The sequence below is a fragment of the Strix aluco genome, chromosome 14, assembly GCF_031877795.1.
Source record: "Strix aluco isolate bStrAlu1 chromosome 14, bStrAlu1.hap1, whole genome shotgun sequence".
Lineage (NCBI taxonomy): Eukaryota > Metazoa > Chordata > Aves > Strigiformes > Strigidae > Strix > Strix aluco.
The window spans coordinates 2,864,117-2,887,468 of NC_133944.1; the positions used below are offsets into that span (position 1 = coordinate 2,864,117).

At 47.1% G+C, this 23,352-nt stretch overlaps 2 protein-coding genes across 2 annotated transcripts in view; one reads left to right on the plus strand and one right to left on the minus strand.

Moving 5' to 3' along the window:
• Positions 1-12,633, plus strand: part of ZCCHC14 (zinc finger CCHC-type containing 14) — a 55,373-nt gene extending 42,740 nt beyond the window's left edge. The window contains exons 8-13 of the mRNA XM_074840063.1: positions 1,390-1,663; positions 3,019-3,110; positions 4,532-4,659; positions 5,396-5,536; positions 5,622-7,091; positions 8,396-12,633. Coding sequence (XP_074696164.1) covers positions 1,390-1,663; positions 3,019-3,110; positions 4,532-4,659; positions 5,396-5,536; positions 5,622-7,091; positions 8,396-8,451 — 2,161 coding nt within the window. The 3' untranslated portion in view covers positions 8,452-12,633. The remainder of the gene's footprint in view (positions 1-1,389; positions 1,664-3,018; positions 3,111-4,531; positions 4,660-5,395; positions 5,537-5,621; positions 7,092-8,395) is intronic.
• Positions 12,634-13,257: 624 nt separating this feature from the next.
• Positions 13,258-23,083, minus strand: MAP1LC3B (microtubule associated protein 1 light chain 3 beta). Its single transcript, XM_074840064.1, has 4 exons — positions 22,943-23,083; positions 20,041-20,096; positions 17,458-17,564; positions 13,258-15,100 (listed from the first exon to the last, which is right to left on the minus strand). The coding sequence occupies exons 1-4, from the start codon at positions 22,980-22,982 to the stop codon at positions 14,926-14,928; spliced, it is 378 nt and encodes a 125-aa protein (XP_074696165.1). The 5' UTR covers positions 22,983-23,083; the 3' UTR covers positions 13,258-14,925.
• Positions 23,084-23,352: the final 269 nt, after the last annotated feature.

The following is a 23,352-nucleotide window of genomic DNA, read 5'->3' on the forward strand; positions in this document are numbered from 1 at the left end:
AGATTTTAAGAAATTTTAGCCTTAGTGTGTGGTCTGCCCAAACCAGAGAAATGGTGAGAATATTGGTATAAGGTCCTACTGGCATTCCTAGTGTTGGCATTTGTTCATTCCTCACATGCCTTAAGAAAACATGTATTAGAATAATAACTGCAAGAGCTCAGAATAGGCAATTGTTTGAAAGAAAAGTTTTGCAGTGAGCTGATCACAAAGACAACAAAACTGAGGTAATGCTTTGCAAGTCAAATACAACTTGATATAATTACTCTAAATGGAAGACAGAATTCAACTTCAGCTTCAAAAATAAAGGATATAAAATGTAATTACCATTGGACCAAACTCTCTAGCATTGTGACAGAATCTCTTGTCGTTGATGGTTATGAAATCAGCAGTGGCTCTCTTCTCCTAAGAGCTGTGTATGTTCAGGGAAGAATTTAGGGAAACCTTTTGACCTGCGGTATATGGGAGATAAGATCAGACAATTGCAGTGTTCCGCTGGCAGTAAAACCGATGAACACCCCTTCTAGCAGCATTTCTCAAAATGTTTAAAGCTTTAACTATTAATTGGCATCAACACTTAAACATTGAGCTGTGGTGATGGGTGATTTCTTTGTGATTCGCTGCTTACTGCCTTAGTCGTAATGGCCTCAGTCACATACAAGGAATAATACGTACTGGTCTCAATTACATACTTAAAAGAAATAATGATCATCCAAATTGTAGGAACAGATCTGCTCATACCTAGTGTAAAAGTCTTCGTGGGCAAAGGGAAACTAGAGCATCTCTGAAAGGGTTTTTCTCTCTACAGCATATTTGAATGTTTCCTTGTACAGCAGGAGTTTGCCTTTCAGAGGGAGGAAGGAAACCTCTTCCAAGGGAGGTAGAACTCAGCCTTGGGAAAAGAAGGAAAGAAATTCTATTGCCTTCTGTTAGGATTTAACAAACTCAGAACTCATCCTCTTAAGAAGCAATTTTCATTTTCTCCAGCGAAAACCAGAACCCTCTAAGGAGCCAGTATTGTGGGTTATTTTGCCACTTCCACATATAAAAAAATTTCCATGGGGTTATATTTGGGCTGCTTCTTTTTAGCAAAAAGCCACAGCCATTCTCTCTAAATCTTTTTTAAATCACAGAGAGGTAGTGGAACATATATTATCTGTGATTATAAAAGGAAACCTCTTGATTCAGCTGAACAGAAGGCTTACTATTTGCCCTAAACTGTGCTGGTTTTATTGTGCTATTGAACAGCATAGGTACAAATCTGTAACTTGGATCAAATAGTGCAGGTTTTACCAGAAATCCTGGAAGTGGTAGATTTGTACGGCCATAGTAGCTGAACTCTGGGTGACACAGATTCAGTGTGCTAAATCGAATTACGTTACTATTTTGCAGACCTATCTGTGGAGTGGCTGGCATTCAGTCTTCTCAGAATCATGTTCAGCACTCGGCTGCTGCTCCTGTTGCACTACCCCACTGTTCCCACGCGGGAGGGACTGGCTCGTCGCTGGCCTATCGCACCCAGATGGACACCTCTTCTGCACCCATGTTAATGTCTTCCAGTCCACAGACCCCTCAGACACAGGAGCAAAACGGGATCTTAGACTGGCTCAGGAAACTGCGGTTGCACAAATACTATCCTGTCTTCAAACAGCTCACAATGGAGAAGGTAGGGCAGTGGATTAAGGGAGCCAGCTTTTAAATTATCCTTACGTGCTCTAGTGCAGCGAGGGAGGCTGCAAACATCTGCAATGAGAATTGCAGAAGCTATTGGCAAACGCTGGGGAGGTTTGCACTCTCCTGAAGCAATAATATTTTGATAAAAACACCTTTTTTTCTATTTTCAATCTGTGGTGTGTCCGGGGCCTGAGCTGTTTGACAGCTGCCGCCTGTTTCAGAATTCTTCACTGAATGCTTGAAGATCCTGCGTGCTGCCTTAGGAGCTCTGCTTTGGCTCCCTGTTCATCCCTTTGATGGGCAGTAGATAACTAAAATTTGCGGATTTTTTTTTTTAATTTCTGCTACTTGATGGATTTTTCTCCCAAAATATTTCGTTGTCCTTATTTAAAAAAAAAAGATTCACAGAGACTTCTGACATGAACATTAGCATGTGTACATACCTGCCAGTGAATGTGAGGTTTTTGTTTTCTGCAGAAATTCTTGTGGAAGAATAATCACTTATATATTTGCATAGTAAGAGTCACAAATTACACCTATCTGTGCTGGATTTTATCTAAACAGAATACTTTTACAGCATTTACCCAGCTCCATCTGTAAAATTCATATCCTCTTACTGTCTTTTAGCCTTGAACGCCCTCCAGTGGACTAAGTGCTTAGGTTGAGCCAGGTCTAAACTGGGGTGGCTTTGTGCTAGTTATAGCATGTTGTATGTATTTCATTATAATCTGTTACCAGAGTCTTCTGATTTGGTTTTCTTCATTATGTGAGAGAAAATATATAGTGGTCTTTTTCTTTAATAAAGGAGCAAAACTGTGCATATTCTCGTGTGGTTTAACATGTATTATGCATACTTTGCTGGCTTTCATTTCCATCATATTATAAATGTATATATTTCATATTCTATGTCTATATTTTGTTATAAAATTTAATTTTGGAGTATGTTTTCCAATTAAACTGATGAGATGACTGCACATTGATTTCTGTTAAATGACACAACTAGGAAAACCAGAGCGATTTTTTAAAGAGAAACAGATCCTTAAACGCATTTATAGCACAAAGTTCTATTTTAATATGTACACAAATTACTTCATCTTCATTATGGTTAATATAAGCACACACCTAATTAAATTTAATTTATCTACAGATGTTCTTTCCTTCATGCCAGCCCCCCACACTTTTATTCTACACTGATTCAGTAATTTAAAACTGGAGTAGAGAGTTTCTTTGAATTAACATATGTTTAAAAAATGGCTTTACAGTTGTTTTTCAGAACTGATCTTTACTGAAAATGTAAATAAGAATATTTCAGGCTATAAAACTAAGCATGCTTTTTTTCTTTACAAGTTTCTGAGTCTTACTGAGGAAGATCTGAATAAGTTTGAATCTCTCACCATGGGAGCAAAGAAGAAGCTCAAGACCCAACTAGAGTTGGAGAAGTAAGTGTGTGTGTGTGGGAGAACTGTCTTTTTAAGGTCATAAGAGATTTAATGCAAGTTTTACAATGGTCTTTGCTTTCCAGACCATAAACCTACCAGGCTTCCCACCTGTAAATATGGGTAATGCTTATCTCCCTTCCTCTCCCGTTGTGTCGGTTACTTTGAAAAGCTCTTGAAACGGGGGCTTTCTAGATAATATTTAGTACTTACTGGTTTACTGTTGCCTGTTCAGGGTAGTGGTAAGGATAACCAAAGGTAAAGAATTTGTGAACTCCGTTTTAAATGGATATGGTAACCCAGTCATAACATAAATTCCTGTCCTCACCTGTCACATTGGCAGCTCTTCTAAGGAGGGGGGCATCTTTAAATAATTTACAAAAGATACATACTGTTGCTTAGGGTTTTTTTAAATTTGTGTAGTAGGTATTGTAAAGCAGGTGTGCAATCCTGTTCCCATTTTGGGCTCACCACCTACCTGAGATTCATGAGGCAGGGGGGAATGAGGCAAGCAAGCCGCTGAGCTGGAGGATTTGCAAGCTCAGGTGATGCACACAGAAGGTCAGGATGCCCAGCAGGACTTTTTCTTCATAAGACCTGACAATTTTTTGCCTTCCTGTCAGCGTGAACGAAGCACAGCTACTTTGAGAGCCTCCGTGGTGCCCCGCGGTGACCCGTGGCAGCTGCGGCCACTCAGGCCTCTGCTGACTACCAGAGCTGGGGTGTGGGTTGCCAGAGGCAACAGGATCTGGACTTGTACCTTTGGGGGCGGGGGGGGCGCAAACCACTGACGGTCAGGGCAGTTGTGGGTAACCCTGGTCTCAGGAAGATCACAGCTTTATGTGGTGAAGGCGACAGAAAGAAGGCCAGTGCTCTGTGCAATATTAACAGCCCTTTGGGGAAACTGATGCAACAGATTGTCCTTTTTTTTGTGTCTCCGCTTAGAGAGAAATGTTTATTCTGAAGCTACTGCAGTTACTTAAAAAGCAATTAAAAAAATCCAAATCCATGCCCATTTATCAAAACTGCTTGACAGCATTTTTCATCGCTCTTAGTTTTTTCCAGAGTGTGTTTGCAAAATGACTGCATTTGGCTTCTCTTTTGTTTTGGTGTGCATGGCTAGGTTTGGGATGTGCTTACGTAATGTGCGATAGAATTTAGTCACCATTTGGTGATGTTTTACCTTGTACAAATAAGAGCATTAGCGTTGTAATCAGATGGCAAATAGTCCAAATGTAACTGCTGGCAAGAAGCTACAGTCAAGATTGATGTGATTTCTGAATGTTGCCATTTGAAAGCAGCATAACTTTTAGTGGATTATTTAGTGGGCTTTGTCTGCTTCAGTTTCATTCAGAAATGGATTTATCTGTTGTTGTGCTTTAGCCAGTTTCTGTTTCTTCATACTCTTCTCCATCGCCCTATAGAGAAAAATCAGAGAAACGGTGCCTAAACCCCACAACACCTTCTTCAGTTACCAGCAGTGGTGTGGCAAGGGTTCCCCCTACTACGCACGTAGGGCCTATCCAGAGTATTCGTGGCAACCATGCTGCAGGTAAGAAAGAGGAGCAGAAGACACTGCTGCGCTCTCGGGGCTGCTTATGTCTTCGCACAAGAGCAAACTCATACTGCTTTTTCACCAGCCTGTTGTAAGCTTTATCTTCTGCAATGTCAGTGGCTTAATAGAATCACAGAATCCCAGAGTCATCTGGGTTGGAAAAGCCCTTGAAGATCCTCCCGTCCAACCATGAACCTCACCCTGACCGTTCCCAACCCCACCAGATCCCTCAGCGCTGGGTCAACCCGACTCTTCAACCCCTCCAGGGATGGGGACTCCCCCCCTGCCCTGGGCAGCCCATTCCAACGCCCAACAACCCCTTCTGCAAAGAAATCCTTCCTAAGAGCCAGTCTGACCCTGCCCTGGCGCAGCTTGAGGCCATTCCCTCTTGTCCTGGCGCTGGTTCCTTGGCTCAAGAGACTCATCCCCCCTCTCTGCACCCTCCTGTCAGGGAGTTGTAGAGGGCGAGGAGATCTCCCTTCAGTAAGCAACAGGGAGCAATCAGAAAGTCTGATTCCTGTCTAGAGGGAGTGCAAGAAAAAGTAGTTTCCTCTTTATGGCTTCTGTGTGAATGGCACTAGTCAGCGACTGTTACACCTCCTGTATCTCTGTAAATCTTGAGCATCGCTGCATATTAGATGGTGTCATGAAAGAGTTGTAATTAGGTCCTGTCAAGGAGGTGTTACTACTCCTGTTTGCATTCCCTGATTGCTCGCACGCCCTTTATCCGCAGAGCTGCGAGTGGATGTGGATCAGCCAGCCCACCCACTGCCCCGGGAGGGCAGCTCTTCCGAGTACTCCAGCTCTTCTTCCAGCCCCATGGGGATCCAGACACGGGAAGAGAGCTCGGACAGCGCCGAGGAGAACGAGAGACGTAAGAGAAACAGCCAGGGAGGGGGCCGGTGTCGGCCGGCTTTGCCTAGTGAAGCGGTTGTATTTATAGATGTTTCTGTCCCTAGGTTTAGAGATTCACTTAGACGGTTCTGAAAAGGAGAAGCCAGTGATGTTACTGAATCATTTCACTTCGAGCTCTGCCAGACCCACGGCTCAGGTCTTGCCAGTGCAGAACGATGCAGGCTCCAATCCGTCCGGCCACCATGCTCTGCCGATGCAGATGATGTCAGCGGGCTCTACTCACATCACCCCCATTCGAATGCTAAATTCAGTGCATAAATCAGACCGTGGCAATGCAGACATGAAGCTGCTTTCATCGTCTATGCATTCTCTTTTATCTTTAGAAGAAAGAAATAAAGTTTCGCCTGGACCTAGGGGCAGCATCAAAATGGACAAGAGCTTTGGAAATACAGTGGTGGATGTCATGTCTGCATCTGCTCCCCACCAGCCCTTGCAGGTGCTGTCAGGGGCTGCTGAGAACAGCTCACCCACATCTACTATTAACTTTGGGCCTCGAACCAAAGTCGTACACGCTTCGACTCTGGACAGAGTGATAAAAACAGCTCAGCAGCCAGGATTAATAGTAGAAACGAGTACTGCTGCCACTGTAACATCCAGCACAGTCTTCCACGTGGCTCGTCCACCCATCAAACTCCTGGTGTCTTCGTCTCTTCCTACTGATTCTGCCATTGCCGGACAGACTTCCTGCTCCAGTAATATGCAAATAACGGTGTCCCCTGCAATAATAAATCCCCGGACTGCTCTGTACACAGCCAACACCAAAGTTGCCTTTTCTGCGATGAGCAGCGTGCCAGTGGCGCCGATGCAAGGCAGCTTCTGCGCCAACAGTAACGCAGCCTCCTCCAGCAGCCACCCCTCCACATCGTTTGCGACCATGGCCAATCTGCCCAGCTGCCCCGCACCCAGCTCCAGCCCCACGCTCTCCTCCGTCGCCGAGAACAACTTCTACAGCAGCAGCAGCAGCAGTAGCAGCAGCAGCAGCAGCAGCAGTGGATCCGCGGGGAGCATCCCGGTCCCAAACCAGAACCATCACCACCATCACCACCAGCAGCAGCAGCCGCAGCCGCCCGGGTGCATGGTGTGCAGCTCCTGCGGGTGTAGCGGGAACTGCGGTTCCAGTGGTATGACCGTCAGCTACGCTAACTATTTTCAGCACCCGTTTTCAGGACCTTCAATGTTTACTTTTCCATTTCTACCCTTCAACCCTTTGTGTAGTAACGGCTACATCAACACGCAGCAGTACAACAGCAGCACGACCTTCCCCGTGGTCCACACCGCTTATAACAGCGGCCTAGCGCCGGACTCCGTCATGACCGGGCAGTCGACGTTTGCGGTACCGCCAATGCAGAACTTTATGGCAGGGACAGCGGGGGTGTATCAGGCACAGGGAATGATGGGAAACAGCAATGGCTCAAGTCACAAAAAAAATGGGAACCTCTCCTGTTACAACTGTGGGGCCAGTGGTCACAGAGCTCAGGACTGCAAACAGCCTCCGATGGATTTCAATCGACAAGGTAAAAGCAGCGGGGGGGAGCGGCATGGCCGGGGCTCGCCCGCAGAGTGTGGCCTTTACAGCGGGGGAAAAATGGCTGCCGTGGCTTTTCATTTCGGACTTGCATTAAAAAAATCTCGTTCTGGACAGCTGGTGGGTTTGAGCTGTAATTGGTAAAAGTTGGAACTTAGCTTTGTGCAGAGCCGATGCGAGGACAAGGGCCCAAGGAAAGCCCCGGGTCAGAGCTGAGTGCTGTGCGGGGCTTGTGGGGGTTTCTGGGGAGGGGAGAAGCACACAGGGAGGGAGGGAGTTTCTCCAGACGTATTGCAGTGGAATTGTTGTTGCTGCTTCTACCTTCTCATCCAGGTCATCTTTGGTGATAATTGCAAGTTCCCCTGGAAGTTTACAAACGGAACATCTCAGTTCCCCCTTTCCCTTCCTGCCCAAAATAGTAACCCAAATGGAGAATTGCTGCTCAAATGTTCTTGAAGGTCCCGTGTTTGCTGCTATAATTATTTTGTAGGGCGTGTTGCTTACAGGGTTACAGCACAGGCTTCTCCAGGAGAGAACTGAAATCCTTAATTCCGGGCAGGAAACAACTAAGAGAGAAACGTTATTTTACCAAGAGCACTTTCTAGTCCCATTTTTCCTTTTTATTTTGATTGACATATTGTGTTGAGATAATTTGCGTGTGGTGTGGTCTTAAAAAATGAAATACCAACTTCTGACTGGAGCAAACAGCACTGAGGTCTTGTATTTTGTGTTGTGTCTTGTCTACAGTGTATGTCTGTGTTTGATATTATACGGTACAGACAAGGTCTGAAGTATTTGGCTACTATAACAAGTGACTGGTTTTGAGGCAGCAATTCACAGCAGCACTAAAATGTACCTAATTAGTGGAGTTTCTGTGGCTAATATTTTGATAGTGGCTAATGGGGAAGAAGCAACGCTGCCTCATCAGTCTTAATTCAGACAACTTCACAAACGTAGTCTGCTGTTTTTTGAAGCTGAATTCCGTTTCGTTTAACTAGATTTCCATTTAAACTATCCCAAACGGATTTTTGCCAGCCCTGAAACTACATCCAAGCCGGTGACTTTTACTGTGTAAAAGTGTGCCTTGATTTTCAGTTCCACCAGCTGCAAACAGACGTCCCGCGGCCGTGCTGCGTGCTGGTGGCGCGCTGTAATATTGCCTTACACACCTAATAAGCAGCAGGTTGTTTTAGAAAGTTCTGAGACATAACGGGTGTGAAAAGGTTGGCGTTTAATTCTTCCGTTTCCTCTCCCTCGGGTTGATGTTGAATTTTTCTCTTTCCTCTCCCACAGGTACGTTCAGGCTGAAATACGCTCCTCCCTCTGAAAGTCTTGACTCCACAGACTGATATTTTCTCTGGCAAGAAAATACTGTAAGCCATGGAGATAGAAGGAGATTGAAATACAAAACTGAGACGTCCAGTTGCTGTTAAGCTTAATGTATTTTTTAATCCAAAGGTGCTTTACTTTATTAGACTAGGTAGAAAATCTAGCTTAGGGGTGCATCAAACCCATTTTTGATTGCCAAATTCAAGCTTGGATCTTGTTGTTGGAACTTCTGACCACGTGTCACAGGACCGATGCGTACTGGACGGATGGTGGGGCTGGCCAGCTGCGTTTTCTGTTGCAAGTACAACATCCGATGTACTTTTTCTTGCTGGAGAATGTTGCCATATGTGGACTTTCTAAGGTGAAACATCTAACTCCAGGGCAGCTACATTCTGAAGTGGAAGCTGGAGGCTGAAGGTAGGAGCGGCCGTTCGCCAGAAGGACTTTGGCACCCCTGGGCTAGGTAAAATGTCTACTTTTTTTCAAAAGTGATCAGGCACTAATCTCTGGGATTTTTAAGGATTGCACTACAGAAGAATGTAAAACTCTTCAAGCTTTCTGCACTTTTAGCAGACAGTGTCACTCTGAGACCAGTGCAAGAGGCAAAGAAGTTCCAACTTTTAAAAATTGGCACCAGCAGGCTATGTGACTTAACTACACAATAAAAATCTTAAGTAAGTCTCTCCTTTCCCTTCCAAAAGAACACACACGGCAGTTTCGGTTCCTTCTGGAAACAAACTTGTGCTTCATTGTCTCACTTATTACTAGATAGTGCTGGGTTCCCAGCAGTGGAATAAACTTAGTTTCCAAGGGTCCAAGTCCCAGAGACTCCAGAGTCATAAAGGCTTCAAGGATATTTTCCTGTAATACACAAACCAACCTTTACGTCCTGTTACTGTATATAGGTCTCTTTCACAGAAACCTTATTATTCTGCTTTTGTAAATGAATTTTAAACCATCCTAAAAAAAAGAACTCTGGCAGCAGAGTTTGTAAGCTTTTGCTTTACTTTATATAAAAAAAACCCCTTTGACTCCTACCCCGAGGCTTTTGCTACAGGATTCAGAAGTGGTAGAAGTCAAAACATGTAAAAGGTAGTAAACTTCATTATTATCAAGACTTTGAAGGATTTATTGTTGGCCTCCTTCGTTGCAATAGATTGTAGATGACTAGCTTTGGTGTTAACTACTTAGCGTACATAATTTGTGGGTGACGAATCTAAATTAGGACTTGAGAGGAAGCCAAACAAATCTTGAACTGCTAATTTGAAACAGTTTGGTCCTGTCTGGTTGAAAGAAGATACTAATCCTCATGGCTCACCCGAGGAATTTGACGGCATTAAATGGGTGAGGCCTTCTCTTTAAAATGTCTGACATAGAGATATTTGCATACTGTAATTTGGAAGACACCTTTAAAGTCTGAAGCCTTGTTTACACTTGGAGGTATTTCTTACACCAGTTCAAACCACACCAGGATGAACAGTATTTGTAGTGGCGCAGCTGACGTGCGCTCGGAACTGAGGGAAGTCAGAGCCGAGGAGGAGGTTTTGAAGTGGTGCGGAGCTGCCCCGAGGAGCTCGGGCCGTGGCAGTGAATCGGCACTGGGAGGGGGTAACGCGTAGCCTGACAGTCGAGGCCTTCCTGGACCGTGTTCATAGGGAAAAAATAAATGTTCCGGGCCATCTGCAGCGCCGCAGCCCTCGGAGAGGCACGGTGACGTGAGATGGCCAGAAACCAAACCCGGTCCAGGTGGTGGTGATCTGCAGTTCATAGCGGATTTGGCTTCGTGGAAACCCAGATCTAAATTTGCGTAACGTTTGGTTTTAAAAAAAAAAAAAAAAATATTTTTTTTTATTCCTATGCAACGAAAAATAAAAAACGAGCTTTGTGTATTCTCAGCCCAGCTCACGCTCCCCACAGCGTTGCGCACCCCCGAAACGCTCCTGCTCGCTCTGCCTGCGGTTGAGGTTACCTGTATTCTAACGAACAACCTTCAGATCTGCAACACTAACGTGATGAAACCTGACAATGCAATTTACTTTGCCTTAATGAGCTTGAGACAATGGTAGGAACAATCTGTCATACTGTATTACGCTGAAGGAAATGCGCAGATTTCAGTGACGATGTTTACTCCTTACAGCTCTGAGGGTCTCTCCAGTGGCCTGGAACATGTGCTGAAAGCCAAACCTTAACGTTTTGGGTTTTTTTTTTTTTCACTTTTTTTAAACAGTATTTTAAAACTGAATTGTATTTAAATAAACTGTATTTCAACACACACACACAGGTGTTAAAAAACCCTCTCGAAATAGCAAAACTCAACAGCAAAAAAAAAAAAAAAAAAGTAATTTCTGTACCAGTTGCATTTTGTTTTAATGCCCAAGGCCGGGCACGCAGTCTCGTCTAATATTCATCACAGAGTCGAAACCATAACAACAGGACTGTAAAACTGAACTTCTGTCCAGCAAACCGTTTCATTCCTTTCTTCCGAGCTTTCTTTGGGATCGTTTCCTTTGTGTAAAGTTTAAGGCTGATGTTTCTTACAAGTGGCTTATGTGTACTTTTAGGTAACGTTTTTAAATGGTGAAGTCTGGTTTTCGAGTGAGTTCAGATTCAGAAGTCTTGAGTACCTTAGAGCAGCACGAGTGTAACACAGAAATGTTTGCTGAGCCAGCAGCAACTGCAGAGCCTTCCCTCAGTCGAAGCGAGCTGCGGCGTCAGATCTGCCGGTGAGCGCTGTCCACCTTGTACCAAGACCAACCAAAGTTGGGAAGTCCGAACAGAGCACTTTAGTTCCATAAAATAATCCTTAATCTGTTTTTGAAAGGCACAAATCCATCTTTTTACCCCAGAAAAGTAAGGCAGCTTGTTTTAGAATAGTTCCAGCTTCACTGGCTGAAAGAACCAGTTCTTAAAACCTATTTTTATACACTGAAAGATGGAGATTTCAAAGAATGCTATTTATTCCTATCTTTGTCCTAAAAGTATAAAAAGAATTAGTTCTCAAAATGGATTTCACTGTGGAATAAAAAAGATTTTTAAGCATAAGAGGGAAGGGAATCCCAAGTCACCTCCCTGCAGGGGCACGGAGAAGTTCGCGCTGAGCCTTCCCTCGGGGGAGTGAGCGACGTGCTCGGTTTCTGTTGCGATTCAGTTTGAGAAGTGTTTTCCGTTTGGGAGTGTTGGTGATGGAAATACCCGAAATAGGGTGGAATTTCCAGCAAACTCCTCCTCGCGCTGGCAGTCTGCACATTAAGCATTAATAAATATGCCAGGCTTGATGCAAAGCAGCAGGAGAGGGAAGAGGGAAGCCTCATGTTAGCAAGCGAGGTATCAATCAGAGTTCCACGGTGTTTTTCCCTAAAACATGTCACACTCCACTTTTTGTAAAATTTTTTCATACCACAGTCATTAAATCTTGACAAATGAAGCACCAGACTTCTGAATTTAATGGTCTAACGCTAGCCCTTTACCGTTACCCCAAATTCTGTTTCATGTTCTTTCTCGCTGGCAAGCTTCGGGGTGAAGGTACTCAAAAATTCAAGGTAGTCTGTGGTATTTGGCAGAGCAAGGCTCCCCAAAATAAAAGTGACGTCATCCGGCAGCCCTGCACAGGTGGTGGCTGCCTTTATTTAGCGGAGTTCACCGAGCTGTGGGTTCGGGGTGGTCGAGAACGCCCGTTAAACGAGAGGGATGTGGGCAAATGTGGACAAAACCCCCACGTAAGGGAGCGCCCGCACGAGTCTAGAAAACCCCTGTGGTGGTCGAGGCCCCCCGCCCGCAGCCACCTCTGGTCATAAACCCTTGGAACTACCCGTTTGCTCTCTTAAAATTTCCTTCCGTAAGCAAGAAGCGTGTTGGTACCGAAGCAGAAAGCAAATCCTGTGTGTTTTCAAGTGCAGATTAACAGCTTCTCTTGGACATAACTTTCCACTAGGAATGAAGGAAACTCCTGCTCCCATTTGAGCCATTTCTTTTACTTCGGTCAATTCTAGTATTACAAATTGTGCATGTAACTTTATAAATATTTTAAATAGTTTTGTAAATATTTAATATTCAGCTAATTTGATTTTGAATTGTAAATGTCAAGTATTCTGGTATTGGGATTTTTATGTTTTATTATACTTTGTTAAAAGTAAAATTGTACATTTTTAGAATGTTTTTATCTGAGTAAATTTAATGTATGGAAAATAAAGAGTTAAAGAGAATCCCTTTGTATTTTTTTTATTTTTATATTTTATTTGTATTTATATATTTGTATTTTATTTGTATTTATATTTTTATATATTTTTATTTGTATTTATTTATATTTTTTATATTATTTTATTTTTTTATTTGTGTGGGGCAGTTACCAAGGGCATTTTTTTTTAATTTTTTTTTTTTTTTAATAAATTCCCTTTATTTTGCTGCCTCTCCACCCCAGACACCTGCTCATGAAGCCCAGCTCTATTACAGTGCCTGCGACTCCTCTCCTGGACTCAGCTCCAAAACCCAAAGGGTTTGTGCTCGTGGTTTGTCACTGAGAGCGGCCGCGGCCTCGCTCCTACCCCGCCTCCCCTTCCCGATTTCCCCGGGGGAGGATGAGGAGGGAACCGGGGAGATGGAAACACATCTGGGTGCCCCAGCCCCTGCCCAGCTGCGGAGCTGAACTGTTTTACAGGGCAGATACACCTGGAATTCCATTATGCCCAAAATATGGGGCAAATACACCCAGAATCCCTCCTCCTGGGGGGTGGCGGCTCCTCCCGCGGCAGGTGGACGTGGCTCTGTGCCCATCCCTGCCCGGAGCAGTTTGAGAAAACCCCGTCTAGAAATAACCACCCGAGCCATAATGAAGTTGGGATGTAATCCATCCATCTCAGCACTGTATTAATTTTTAAAAAAGCAACATTTGTACAGGAATATCAGTCAATCACGGCGTAATTACAAGTATGGTTGTCAGTTATGAGTTAAACAATTTCTTACACAAAACTAAACATAGAACAAGCCGCATTTAAAAGTTTACGTTGGGAGTAAAAACACAAAGAACAATAAAAAATCCGAAGCGTTGTGAACGAGATGCATGCAAAGAGGCGTAGGTAGGTACAAATTGGACACCTTGCTGAGCTAGAGTGCCGAGACGCAGTAGTATTGCTTCTTTCTCCCCCGTGATAGTAAGTTAGCTTCCAGTAACAGCTGTAGTTAGTTCACAGACACATCATACACATGAGTAATCTCATCCTGCTACACTTCACGTGACAACGACTCTAGAGGAAAACCAGAGGTCCTACGAGACAGACACCCCCTGCGCAGGGTCCTCCCCGCTCCAGGCAGCAGGAACACCGAGCGCTTCCCGACCCCATGCGAGCGGCGGGAGACTTCGGTGATGGAAAAAAAAAAAAATAATAATTTGTTCGTCAACTCGACAGCAACCCCTGGACGTGAGCTGCTTCTAAAATTCTCCTCGATTCCCCCCCCTCCCCGTGCAAAGCGGGTTCGGCACAGGCAGGTCAGTGGTTCCAGCGGTCGGGATGGAGGAGCGATGGCAGGAGCCGTGGGGCCGCTGGCGATGGGGCTCTCCGAGGGCGAGCGGGTTGGGGTGCTGCTCGTGTCCCCACTGCTTCGGCACTGGCGGAGGGGCCCGCCGCTCCCTTCAAACCACTGGGAACTCCAAACCACTGGGAACATCAAGCCACTGGACCGGGGAGGGGCTGGGGCGGGGGATGATCTTTTGGAAGCAAGCTCGTACGAACAACAGTGTTGCACTGAACACACAGGGATTGGAACTTCATCACAGACTGGAGTTTATTGAATGTTACCTGTCCAGGTGTGTATTTTACAGTTAAACGTTTCCTAAAACTACAGTAAAGCTGTGGTGTTTGGTATGAGTATTTCAGAAACCGGCACCGTTCCTAAGTTTGCAGTGCCACAAAAAACAGAGACAAAAAAAAAAAAAAAAAAAAAAAAAAGAGTTGTACTCCCCCAGCTCACCCCAAGCACTTGCCTTAACTCACTGCAGCCCTGACACAAGTCTGAGCGAGCTGCAGAAGACAAAGCTCTGCTTTGGAACGTTAAAACGTATTTGCTCTCATGAGAAGCCTTCTTGATTTATTAAAAAAAAAAAAACAACTTTAAGGAATCATAGGGAGATTTTCCAGAAAACTGTCACAGGAAACACTTTAGCTCCTCCCTGGTGCCTGTTTGCTTTTTCAAGTCAATCAAGTGTCCCTTTATTTGCAATTGTCACATGCACAATTGGGTTCCATTCACAAAAGTCCAGAAATGTAAATGTGCCTGTGTGGAATATTACAGCAGGTTTCAAAGCCGGAGGTGCTCGTCTGTACTGTTTAATAGTCACAAACAAGGCAAGGTAAGATGAGACACCTGCTAAAGCAAGACTATGCTATGGGCCTGAGAGCGTAGGTGACATCCGTTTCTTTCCCTGGGGTGTGTGTGGGGAAGAGTGGGGGGTGATGGCCAAGGGTAAACCGAAATCCTAGGCTAGAAGCCACTGGCGTGTCCTAGACAGAAGATTGCACTCCGAAAGTCTCCTGAGAGGCGTACACCATGTACAGGAAGCCATCCTCGTCCTTCTCGCTCTCGTACACCTCGGAGATGGGTGTGGAAACGCTCACCATGCTGTGTCCGTTGACCAGGAGGAAGAAGGCCTGGTTGGAGTTCAGCTGCAGGCGTCGCCTGTTGGGGGGAGGTGGGGGGAGCAGGGGGGGAAGGGGGGGACAGCCGTGACTACGCGGTTCCGCTCACATCCACACAGGCAAAAACAAGTCCTCGGGAGGGTGGCCCCACCCGAGGCAGCCCCGCCCCTGCGGAAGGCGTCCCCTCCCCACCTCAAAGGGGTATGAAATTCACCCCCAGCAGTGCTACAGGCTTGGGGAGGAGTGGCTGGAGAGCTGCCAGTCAGAGAGGGACCTGGGGGGTTAATTGATTGATAATGAGCCAGCAGTGTGCCCAGGTGGCCAAAAGGCCAATGGTATCCTGGCTTGTATCAGCACTAGCGTGGCCAGCAGGGACAGGGAAGGGATCTGACCCCTGTGCTCGGCACTGGTGAGGCTGCACCTCGATTACTGTGTTCAGTTTTGGGCCCCTCACTCCTTCTGAAAGGACCCTGTCACTTGATCAGCCACTGCTCGCATTAACCCAAGGGGCTCTCTCCAATGGTTGGACTGGAGGATCCTCAAGGTCTTTTACAACCTTGAGGATTCTGGGATTCTGTGAAATTCATCTCTAAGCCCAGTCAGATCCATCGGCTGACAGAAGCCCTTACCCCACTGGAAAAGCTCCGCTCCAGAGCGGCATTAAACGGGCAGAAAGGACGATCCCAGTACACCAGCAAACACGCGAGGCCCGCGGGGCCTCTGGCTCACAGCTTGGCCCAACAGCACCTCACTGGGAAGGCAAACCCAGGAGGGAGGATGGGCACAGCCTCCCCGCGAAAGACCCTGGACCTTTGAAACCCTGGCAGCAGCTCTGTAAGAGCCTGTGTTCAACACTACCAGCATCTTGCCCTCTCTTCTCCCTCCCAGAAGCCTCGAGGGAAGGGCAGAGAGCGACAGACCTCCCAGACCACGGGGCACGGTAAACATCTAACATCAGGGCTTTGCCTTGGTCATTTGTCCTGGTTGGGGGGAAACAGGTATTTCTGCTAAGCTGCCTACTGGAAAGCAGGTTTGCCCAGAGGAGCTCTCTTACTACTTCATAAACCAAGGGAGGAAGAGGAACTCGGATACATGGAGGGGCAACCAAAGAAAGAAGGAAAGAACAACAGATCAGATGAGCTTCCCGCCACTTCCGCTCACTGCTGGAAACAAGGATTTACTGAGCCTCCCAGGCACAGCCCAGGGAAGGGACCTTTCCAAAGCCAAGCTCTAAGCACTCCCAAGAGAGCAGGCTGAGGGAAGGCAGCAGCTATCTGAGGGTGGGGAAGGCCAGGCTTTGAGCTGGCTCAGGACCAAGTCCAGCTGGGACCAAGTCACCTCTTAACAACTAAGCCAAATAACAAAAAAGGTGGGAAAAATCCTTCAGCTTGCTGTTAACCTTTTTGCCCAAGGCCTTTTAATGCTCATGAGAAATTCTGGAAGACTTCAGCAATCTGGTTCCTGCTTCCAAAACCCTATCTCACTTTCTTACTCATGTAAGAGCTGGGATTTGCTTGTGCCAGGCAGTTTTTGTACAAGCCTCGGAGGCAGGGAATTGTTTGGACACGCGGGACAACTCTCAGTTTTTACAGCTTGTGGCCTCCACGAACCAGCTCCCTGCTACACCGTGACCAGCAAAAAGCAAACTCTGGTTTGCTGCTAACTTCCAAGTTTACCGCTTGAGAACTCTTACTAATCAGATACTCCTTCTAAGCCAGGAGAAATGCACTTCTAGCAGAATTTCTGACCACAATTTTAGACCACACGACTTCCACTCATTGGCTATTTCCCCTTTTGCTCTTTCTTGTCAACAAAGCTGAAGCACCGGAGTGGAGCAGTACTCAAGCCACAGTCTGCACAAACAGCTGGGACAAAAAGACACTGGTCTGGACATGGGTTTTTCAGGCCTCAACACTGTCACTGAGAGAAACCTCATTTCATGATCAAAGGATGCCAAGATCAACCCTAAGCAGCAGCTCAGAGCTCTGGCTGCGAGCCCAAACTCCCCCGCCGGTGGGTGGGAAGAGGCAGGCGCTCTGGAGAGGGACTCCCGGGCAGAGCTCGGAGAAGGCACCCTGAAACAGCCGAGCAGGAAGCGCTGGAGCCCCGGGCCAGCAGCACCCATGTTAGACACGGATTTGCGGCCCCAGGCTCCCTCCTACATCTCTGGGAACCAGTGATTTCTCTTAACAGCTCAGCTCTTTTCAGAGGGTTTTTTTTTCCAGCAAAGCCAAAGGAAAAGCACCTTCTCACAAATTTGTCCTAGCGAGGATACCGAGCGCTCATTCGATGAATTTTCTATTTAAAGAGTCTCCAGATGCATACACCAGGTGGGGAACTAACAAAGAATCATAGCCTTAGGTTGATGCAGCTTACACTGAAATCACAGCATACTACCTGATAATTTTGATTAGCTCGCTCATGTTGACGTGATCTGGCACCAGGAACTTGGTCTTATCCAAAACTGGAAGCTGCTTCTCTCCCTTGTACCTTTCAATGATCACCTAAGAAACACAAAAAGAAAGAAGCAGAAGATGTGAAAGGCAGAAACAGTGTCTGTGCCCTCATCTCCCCCCTCCCTTTTAAACACCGCAAAGTACAAGCGTTTATGCCAAACTCCATTTCCCTTCATTTGCAAACACAGCATCTTGAATCTGAAAAGGAACAATTATATTATAATTATCTTCACGTGCTCCTCTCATTCTGTTTGCAAGAGTCACTGCACGCCGGGGTAGCAAACAGGGATTTAACAGCACATGTCCACAGCATCAGTGCAGTTTTAGAACGGTTCATTTGCTGGAATCATTTAATCTAGCACTGAATTACCCAGCAACAAGGAAACCCAAGAAAAGATAACGCACGCTTCCCTCTAACACATTACAGCGGCTGACTAGGGGCCTGGGCTGCTATGGCATTCTGCAAAGTCAAGCAGTTTTCACTAGAATTTCTCCAGTTTCAGGCCATCTCTTTCCAAGAACTACACCTCCACGTTAGTATGCTATTCCATTCACCTTCCACAGTGACTCTAATGCATGAGAGAAAGCTACTTCTGAGGGGTGTAAAGCCTCAAAGGAGAGAATTTCCTCCTCCTTAATCTCAAGACAGCATGCTTAGGAACCAGTAATTCTGTCAAGGTTGTTATGTAGTAACTACTCAATTCACAAGGAAATTGCAGATTTGCCAATTTAAGTAGCACCCTGCCCAGCAACTGTATATAGTTCCTGCTTTTAAGCAATGATCTCAGAATTCGTGCGCTCCTGCTCTCACAGCCATGTGGGGTTTGTTGTTTTTAAATCAACGGTAGCTACGTGACACCATTCACTTGGATCATTTCCATGCTCACGGGGTCTGGCTGTGTTGATATTCAAAAGTTGCACAGGTGAAGAGATATTGAGCCAATTTAATTAAATTAGAGAAAGACTTCCTTACACCAGTTTAAATAAATGCCAGCTCATTCTGGAAAAAAACCTCACACTATTTTTAAAAAGGTAGAGCACAAACAATGGATAATATTTCCAACAGCAAAATGAAGGATGTTGATGGCACTGGAGGGATTTACCATCTAGCGTGACGTTGCCATCTTATCTCATCCAGAACTGCTAATGATAATAGCAAGGCCGTGACTCAAGTGAGGACATGGACAGGCCACCACAGCAAGGCCCCAGGCACCCCAGCAGGCCTCTGCCGTAGCTGTGACTTTGCACCACTGCCTCTTCAGCAAGTTGCTTAGGTACCTCTGAATTTTTGCTGGTAATGTGTCCATGGGTGACTTGAAATGAGAGCTTTGCTATAAATCAACAGCTTTCAATCTGTGGTCACAGAGCTTGGGGACTACAGTTCAGTGATCTGTGAAAGGTGGGTGAAAAAGCAATCTTCTATCAGGAAATGGATTTGTTAGGAAAGGGCCCTTTGGGAAAGCTGCACATTCCAGACAAGTCAGAAAATTTCTGCTATAAAATATTACTTGTTCCCGTGCCCAACAGCATAGTAAAGCAGCAGCAGCAGCTTCGAGATGAAGCAGTTTAAAGCTAAAGGTGAAAAGCTTTCAGTTTCTACTTGACCTAGAGGCAACAACTGCTTCTGTTAATGGAAGCGCAGACAGTTTGCAAGCAGCCTGTTCGCAGAATTGTCACTCACAGGGACCATCAGTTCTCATCACTGAGACCCAAAGGTTGAAGCGTCCAATTCGGTTCTCTCTTCTGCCCCCCAAGATCTCCTGAGACCTTCCCCATTTCACCAAACGGCCATAAGGATGGTGGCATTTATTTATTGCTTAGTGTGGTGACAGCCGTCACACAAAGCCCACCACTTGCGAAGAACTCATCAGCAATAGAACATGATCCCTGACTTTTGCTTCCTAGGATGCTTTGCTTTGCAACTGTAACCTTGAGGATGCCATAAGTAAAAGAAAACAAAAATTCAGGCAGCATTTGGAGCTGACCAGCTAAAGAAGAGTGACAAGGTGATGGCTGATCTCCTCTCTGAGGTGAAATGGAGGGGTTTGACAGCTGAGCAGCATTTCTGGAGACCTCAAGCCCGGGCCCATTTCCCAGAAGGCAAGTTCTGTCCTTCCCAGCACAGACTGGTGACGAAAGCCGTATCTGTCTCTACGTTACCGTGTATTCTTCTCGATTAGCCTCTGCAGACTCTTCTTTTGGAGAGGAGAAATACCGAGATGAGAAGAGCTGAACACTCAGGAGAATCTCAGAGCTCAGCCAGGGTGTGGTTTTCTTTGAAGCTACAATATGCAACTTCAGTACACAGGAAACCCCATTTCCTCCAGTCCCCAGCTAGCACCTGGCTCTACCACACTCACTGCCTGTTACTAGTTTGAGAATGTTTCTGAAATCCAGGCTTAACAACCCTGAATGGCCAAATTTTAATTTGGTCTCATCAGGACAGCTCTTTTACAGGTTTCTAACTACTGAAAAAAACATGAGACTAGAAATTGAAGTGAAAAATGAAAAGAACCAGACTCACTGGTATTTTAGTTGGATGCTGATCTCGGATCAGTCGTACATCTTCCACTCTTTGCTCTGCAAGAGATGAAAAAAAAGTCTGTTCAAACATCCACACTTAATGCTGTTATTACCTTTATTTCTCTACCACTGAAGAGGGGGACCACATGTTAGTAAAAGCCACAAAGGCAAATTCAGGCAAATGAGTTTTCAAACAGGACAGCACTGTCACGAGTAAAACCTCTCCTTTGACAGACAATACTTTGCTCTTTAACCCAAGGTGACAAGTACTGCACACACACGCTGCCTGGGACTCCCAGAAAGTGTTAAAGGAGGTAGCCACCCCCCACCCCACCCCTCATTTTCTGCCCCCTAAAGCAGACATTTAATCTCATAAATTGACAGCATCAAATTACACCACCCAAGTCAATGACTAAATATCCTGTACTATTTCTGCAAGATCCCAGAAGAGGAAGTTGTCAACAATTACTTGAGACCTGAGGCTGGCCGAAGCCTGGCAGCATCAGCTTACGCTGTGTGTTCTAGTATTACTGAATTACAGTTTTCTATTTTGATTATGCCGCACCCATTGTTGCAGAAGCTGTTGGTAGGTTCTTGTGTACCTAGACATTTCACCGCTCTCTGTGCCAGTTTTCAGGATAAAGTTCACCTCTCCTCAGACATAAATATTAATAGCACAGATATTAAAAACCAGGCTAAAGTACACGTCCGAGCCAAAGTAAACAGGCGCAGTTGCTTTCAGAGGCAGTTGCATCTGTTTATACCCTGCCTACTTTCAGATTCAGTGAACTCAATTTTAACCTCTCCAGTTCTCTTCAGCGGGCCGGGGCTTTCCAGGCCATCTCCATCTTATAAACACCTCTCGGAGAGAAGATTTAGTGTTGCATCACGGCTTTAACAGACACCTACCCAGGGAGAGGTGCTGCGCACGGGAGAGGAAGAGCTTAGATCAGCACCCGCCAGCCCAGCTCACTGCTGGTATGCTAATACACAGGACACACTACCTGTCCCGCCACTCAGGAATAACATCACTCAGCTCTCCATTAGTCCCTATTAAATTTGTGAGTATGAAATACATCCATGCGCCTTTTTATGAGCCCAGTAAGGAAACACAGCTCCTGTGAATCACGTTTTTAAGCTGGAGGTGAATCAAGCAGAACTAAGGCAAGGAGTATGCAAAGCCTTCACCTGACTGCAAGACCAGGAACCTGAAAGCCATCCTGCTGCACGTCCCACAGCCCAAGTCACGCTCTTACAGACCAGCATTAACAATTCAAGGGCAGAGATACTAGCTAATTAAAATACTTTTTAAGATTAACCAGAATCACAAGAGATACGGGGAGTGAATGAGACCAACCGCCAACCCCGCAAGCACAGAGAGGTTTGACTTAACTTTTCAACTGAAACAGGTTTGTTTACGGCAATGTTACTCAGCAGAACTCTCTGAAGTAGAAGGAACATAAACTGGGCAAATCATTGAGATTATTGTATATGGCGTGTTCAAAATCAGGCTTCAGTCAGCCACAGATAAACACTGCTCTCTGACGACATTAGTTGCAGTGGCAACTGCTTGGCTGCCATCCTAGCTGAACTTAATACCTGCAATAGAGGCTGCTGACAGGCGATGGGGTCAACAACAGTTTTGGAAGACTCCAAGAAAAGGTGCAGCTTAAACGTAGACTTTGTTAGATCAACATTCTCTCTGCTTCAACGCGGAGAACAGCTTACGTTTAACAGAACATCAAAGACAAGGGTGGACACACCAGGCAGCTCTCTTAAGCAGCTTGACTTTAACCCAAAGGCAGAAGGAAAAGAAAATCTGGATCAATTACTTCCACCAATTCCATTTTACGTACGGGATTTTATAGTTCACGCAGAAATAGGTTACGCTGCCAGTTCTTGTTACCCTCAGAGCATTTCAGCCTACCTCACCGACACACATGAACAGATACTGAGCTCTTTCGATTGCTCTGGTCCCATCCTAAGCACAGAAAGAAGTGCTGGCACGGCTCTATCAAGGCTGTTCCTTCTAGAAAGAGGCTAATCTCATTTCCCCAGCCATCATTACACAGCTCTTCTCGATGACTTGCTAGTTTTCAATAACTAAAGGCAGACAGGAGGCATACGTCCCAGTCCGCTCGCAGCAACCCAGGTAGAGAATTCCTCACACCGAGCCAAGTCCCACACTGCAAGCGGAGCTTAATTCTGCTGTCAATAGCGCAGACGAAGCCGGACACTGAGCAGGCACGTCGGGAGGGAAGGGCAGGCCCAGCTCTTGGCACACAACGCAAAATGATGTTTCCGGGCTCCTGGGAATTCTGCAGTCGATAATGGATGATGCGGAGAGGCGATCTCCCCACCCCAAGCCCCTCTCCCAACGCAGCGCAGAGCTCACCCCCGCCCCGGACACCCAAAAAAATGACCCCTGGCCCAAACTTCCAGGTTCTCGCCCCACAGCGGAGAGGCTCGGCCCGCCTCGCCGGGGCGAAACAAGCCCCGCGGCCGCGCAGGAGGAGCGGAGGCCGGGCCGGGGTTTGTTTCCATTCCAGCCCCGAGCAGGCGGCGACTCCCCTCCCGCCCCAGGTGCCGGGTCACCCCCGCAGCCCTCGGCGGAGTGGCACGGCGACGCCGGTGACCGGGGCAGGGCGGCCGGGCCCGCTCCGCCCGCGGATCCCCGCTGTCAGCAGGAGCCGGCCCGGGGATCTCCGCGGCTCCTAACGAGATCTGCCCCCTCCCCGCCTCACCGATCCCCCCACCGGCAGCGAGGGCACCGCCGCCGGCCTGCCCCGCCGGGCCGCCCCCGCAGCCCGCCCGCCGAGCGACGAGGCCCGGGGAGAGGCCGGGACAGCCGGCGGGCGCTGTCAGCGACCCTGCCCCGCCCCGTCCCTCCCCGGGGAGCTCACCGAAGGTGCGGCGCTGCTTGAAGCTCTTCTCCGAGGGCATGGCGGCGGCGGGTCGGCCTCAGGCCCGGCGGCGGCTCTGCGCGGCGGCGGCGGCCAACTCCGAGTGCCGGCGCCCGCCCCCCGCCGCCGCCACCGGCGACTCCGCCGTCAGCTGACGCCGCGCGTCACGGCGGGGCGGGGCGGGCAGCGCCGCGGCGGCGCCGACATCTTGAGTGTGGCGGGGCCGAGCGCCCGCCGCCTCCCCACCGCTGGGCGCTGCGGTCCGGCGCCGGGTCCCGCGGGGGACACGGTCATGGCCGCCTCAGTGTGCTGCTGGGTTCTTCCTCGGCGAGACGCAGCCATGGCCGCCTCAGAGTCCCCAGCCAGTGTACCCCCTCAGCGACATCACAGCCATGGCCGCCTCAGAGCAC

What these genes read in the sequence shown, in the direction of transcription:
- MAP1LC3B (XM_074840064.1), bottom strand. Translation starts at nt 22,982, where the DNA reads ATGCCCTCGGAGAAGAGCTTCAAGCAGCGCCGCACCTTCG. An exon ending in CAAGCAGCGCCGCACCTTCG is followed by an intron (nt 20,097 to 22,942) that starts GTGAGCTCCCCG and finishes CATCTCTTGCAG; the next exon opens with AGCAAAGAGTGGAAGATGTA. An exon ending in AGCATCCAACTAAAATACCA is followed by an intron (nt 17,565 to 20,040) that starts GTGAGTCTGGTT and finishes TGTGTTTCTTAG; the next exon opens with GTGATCATTGAAAGGTACAA.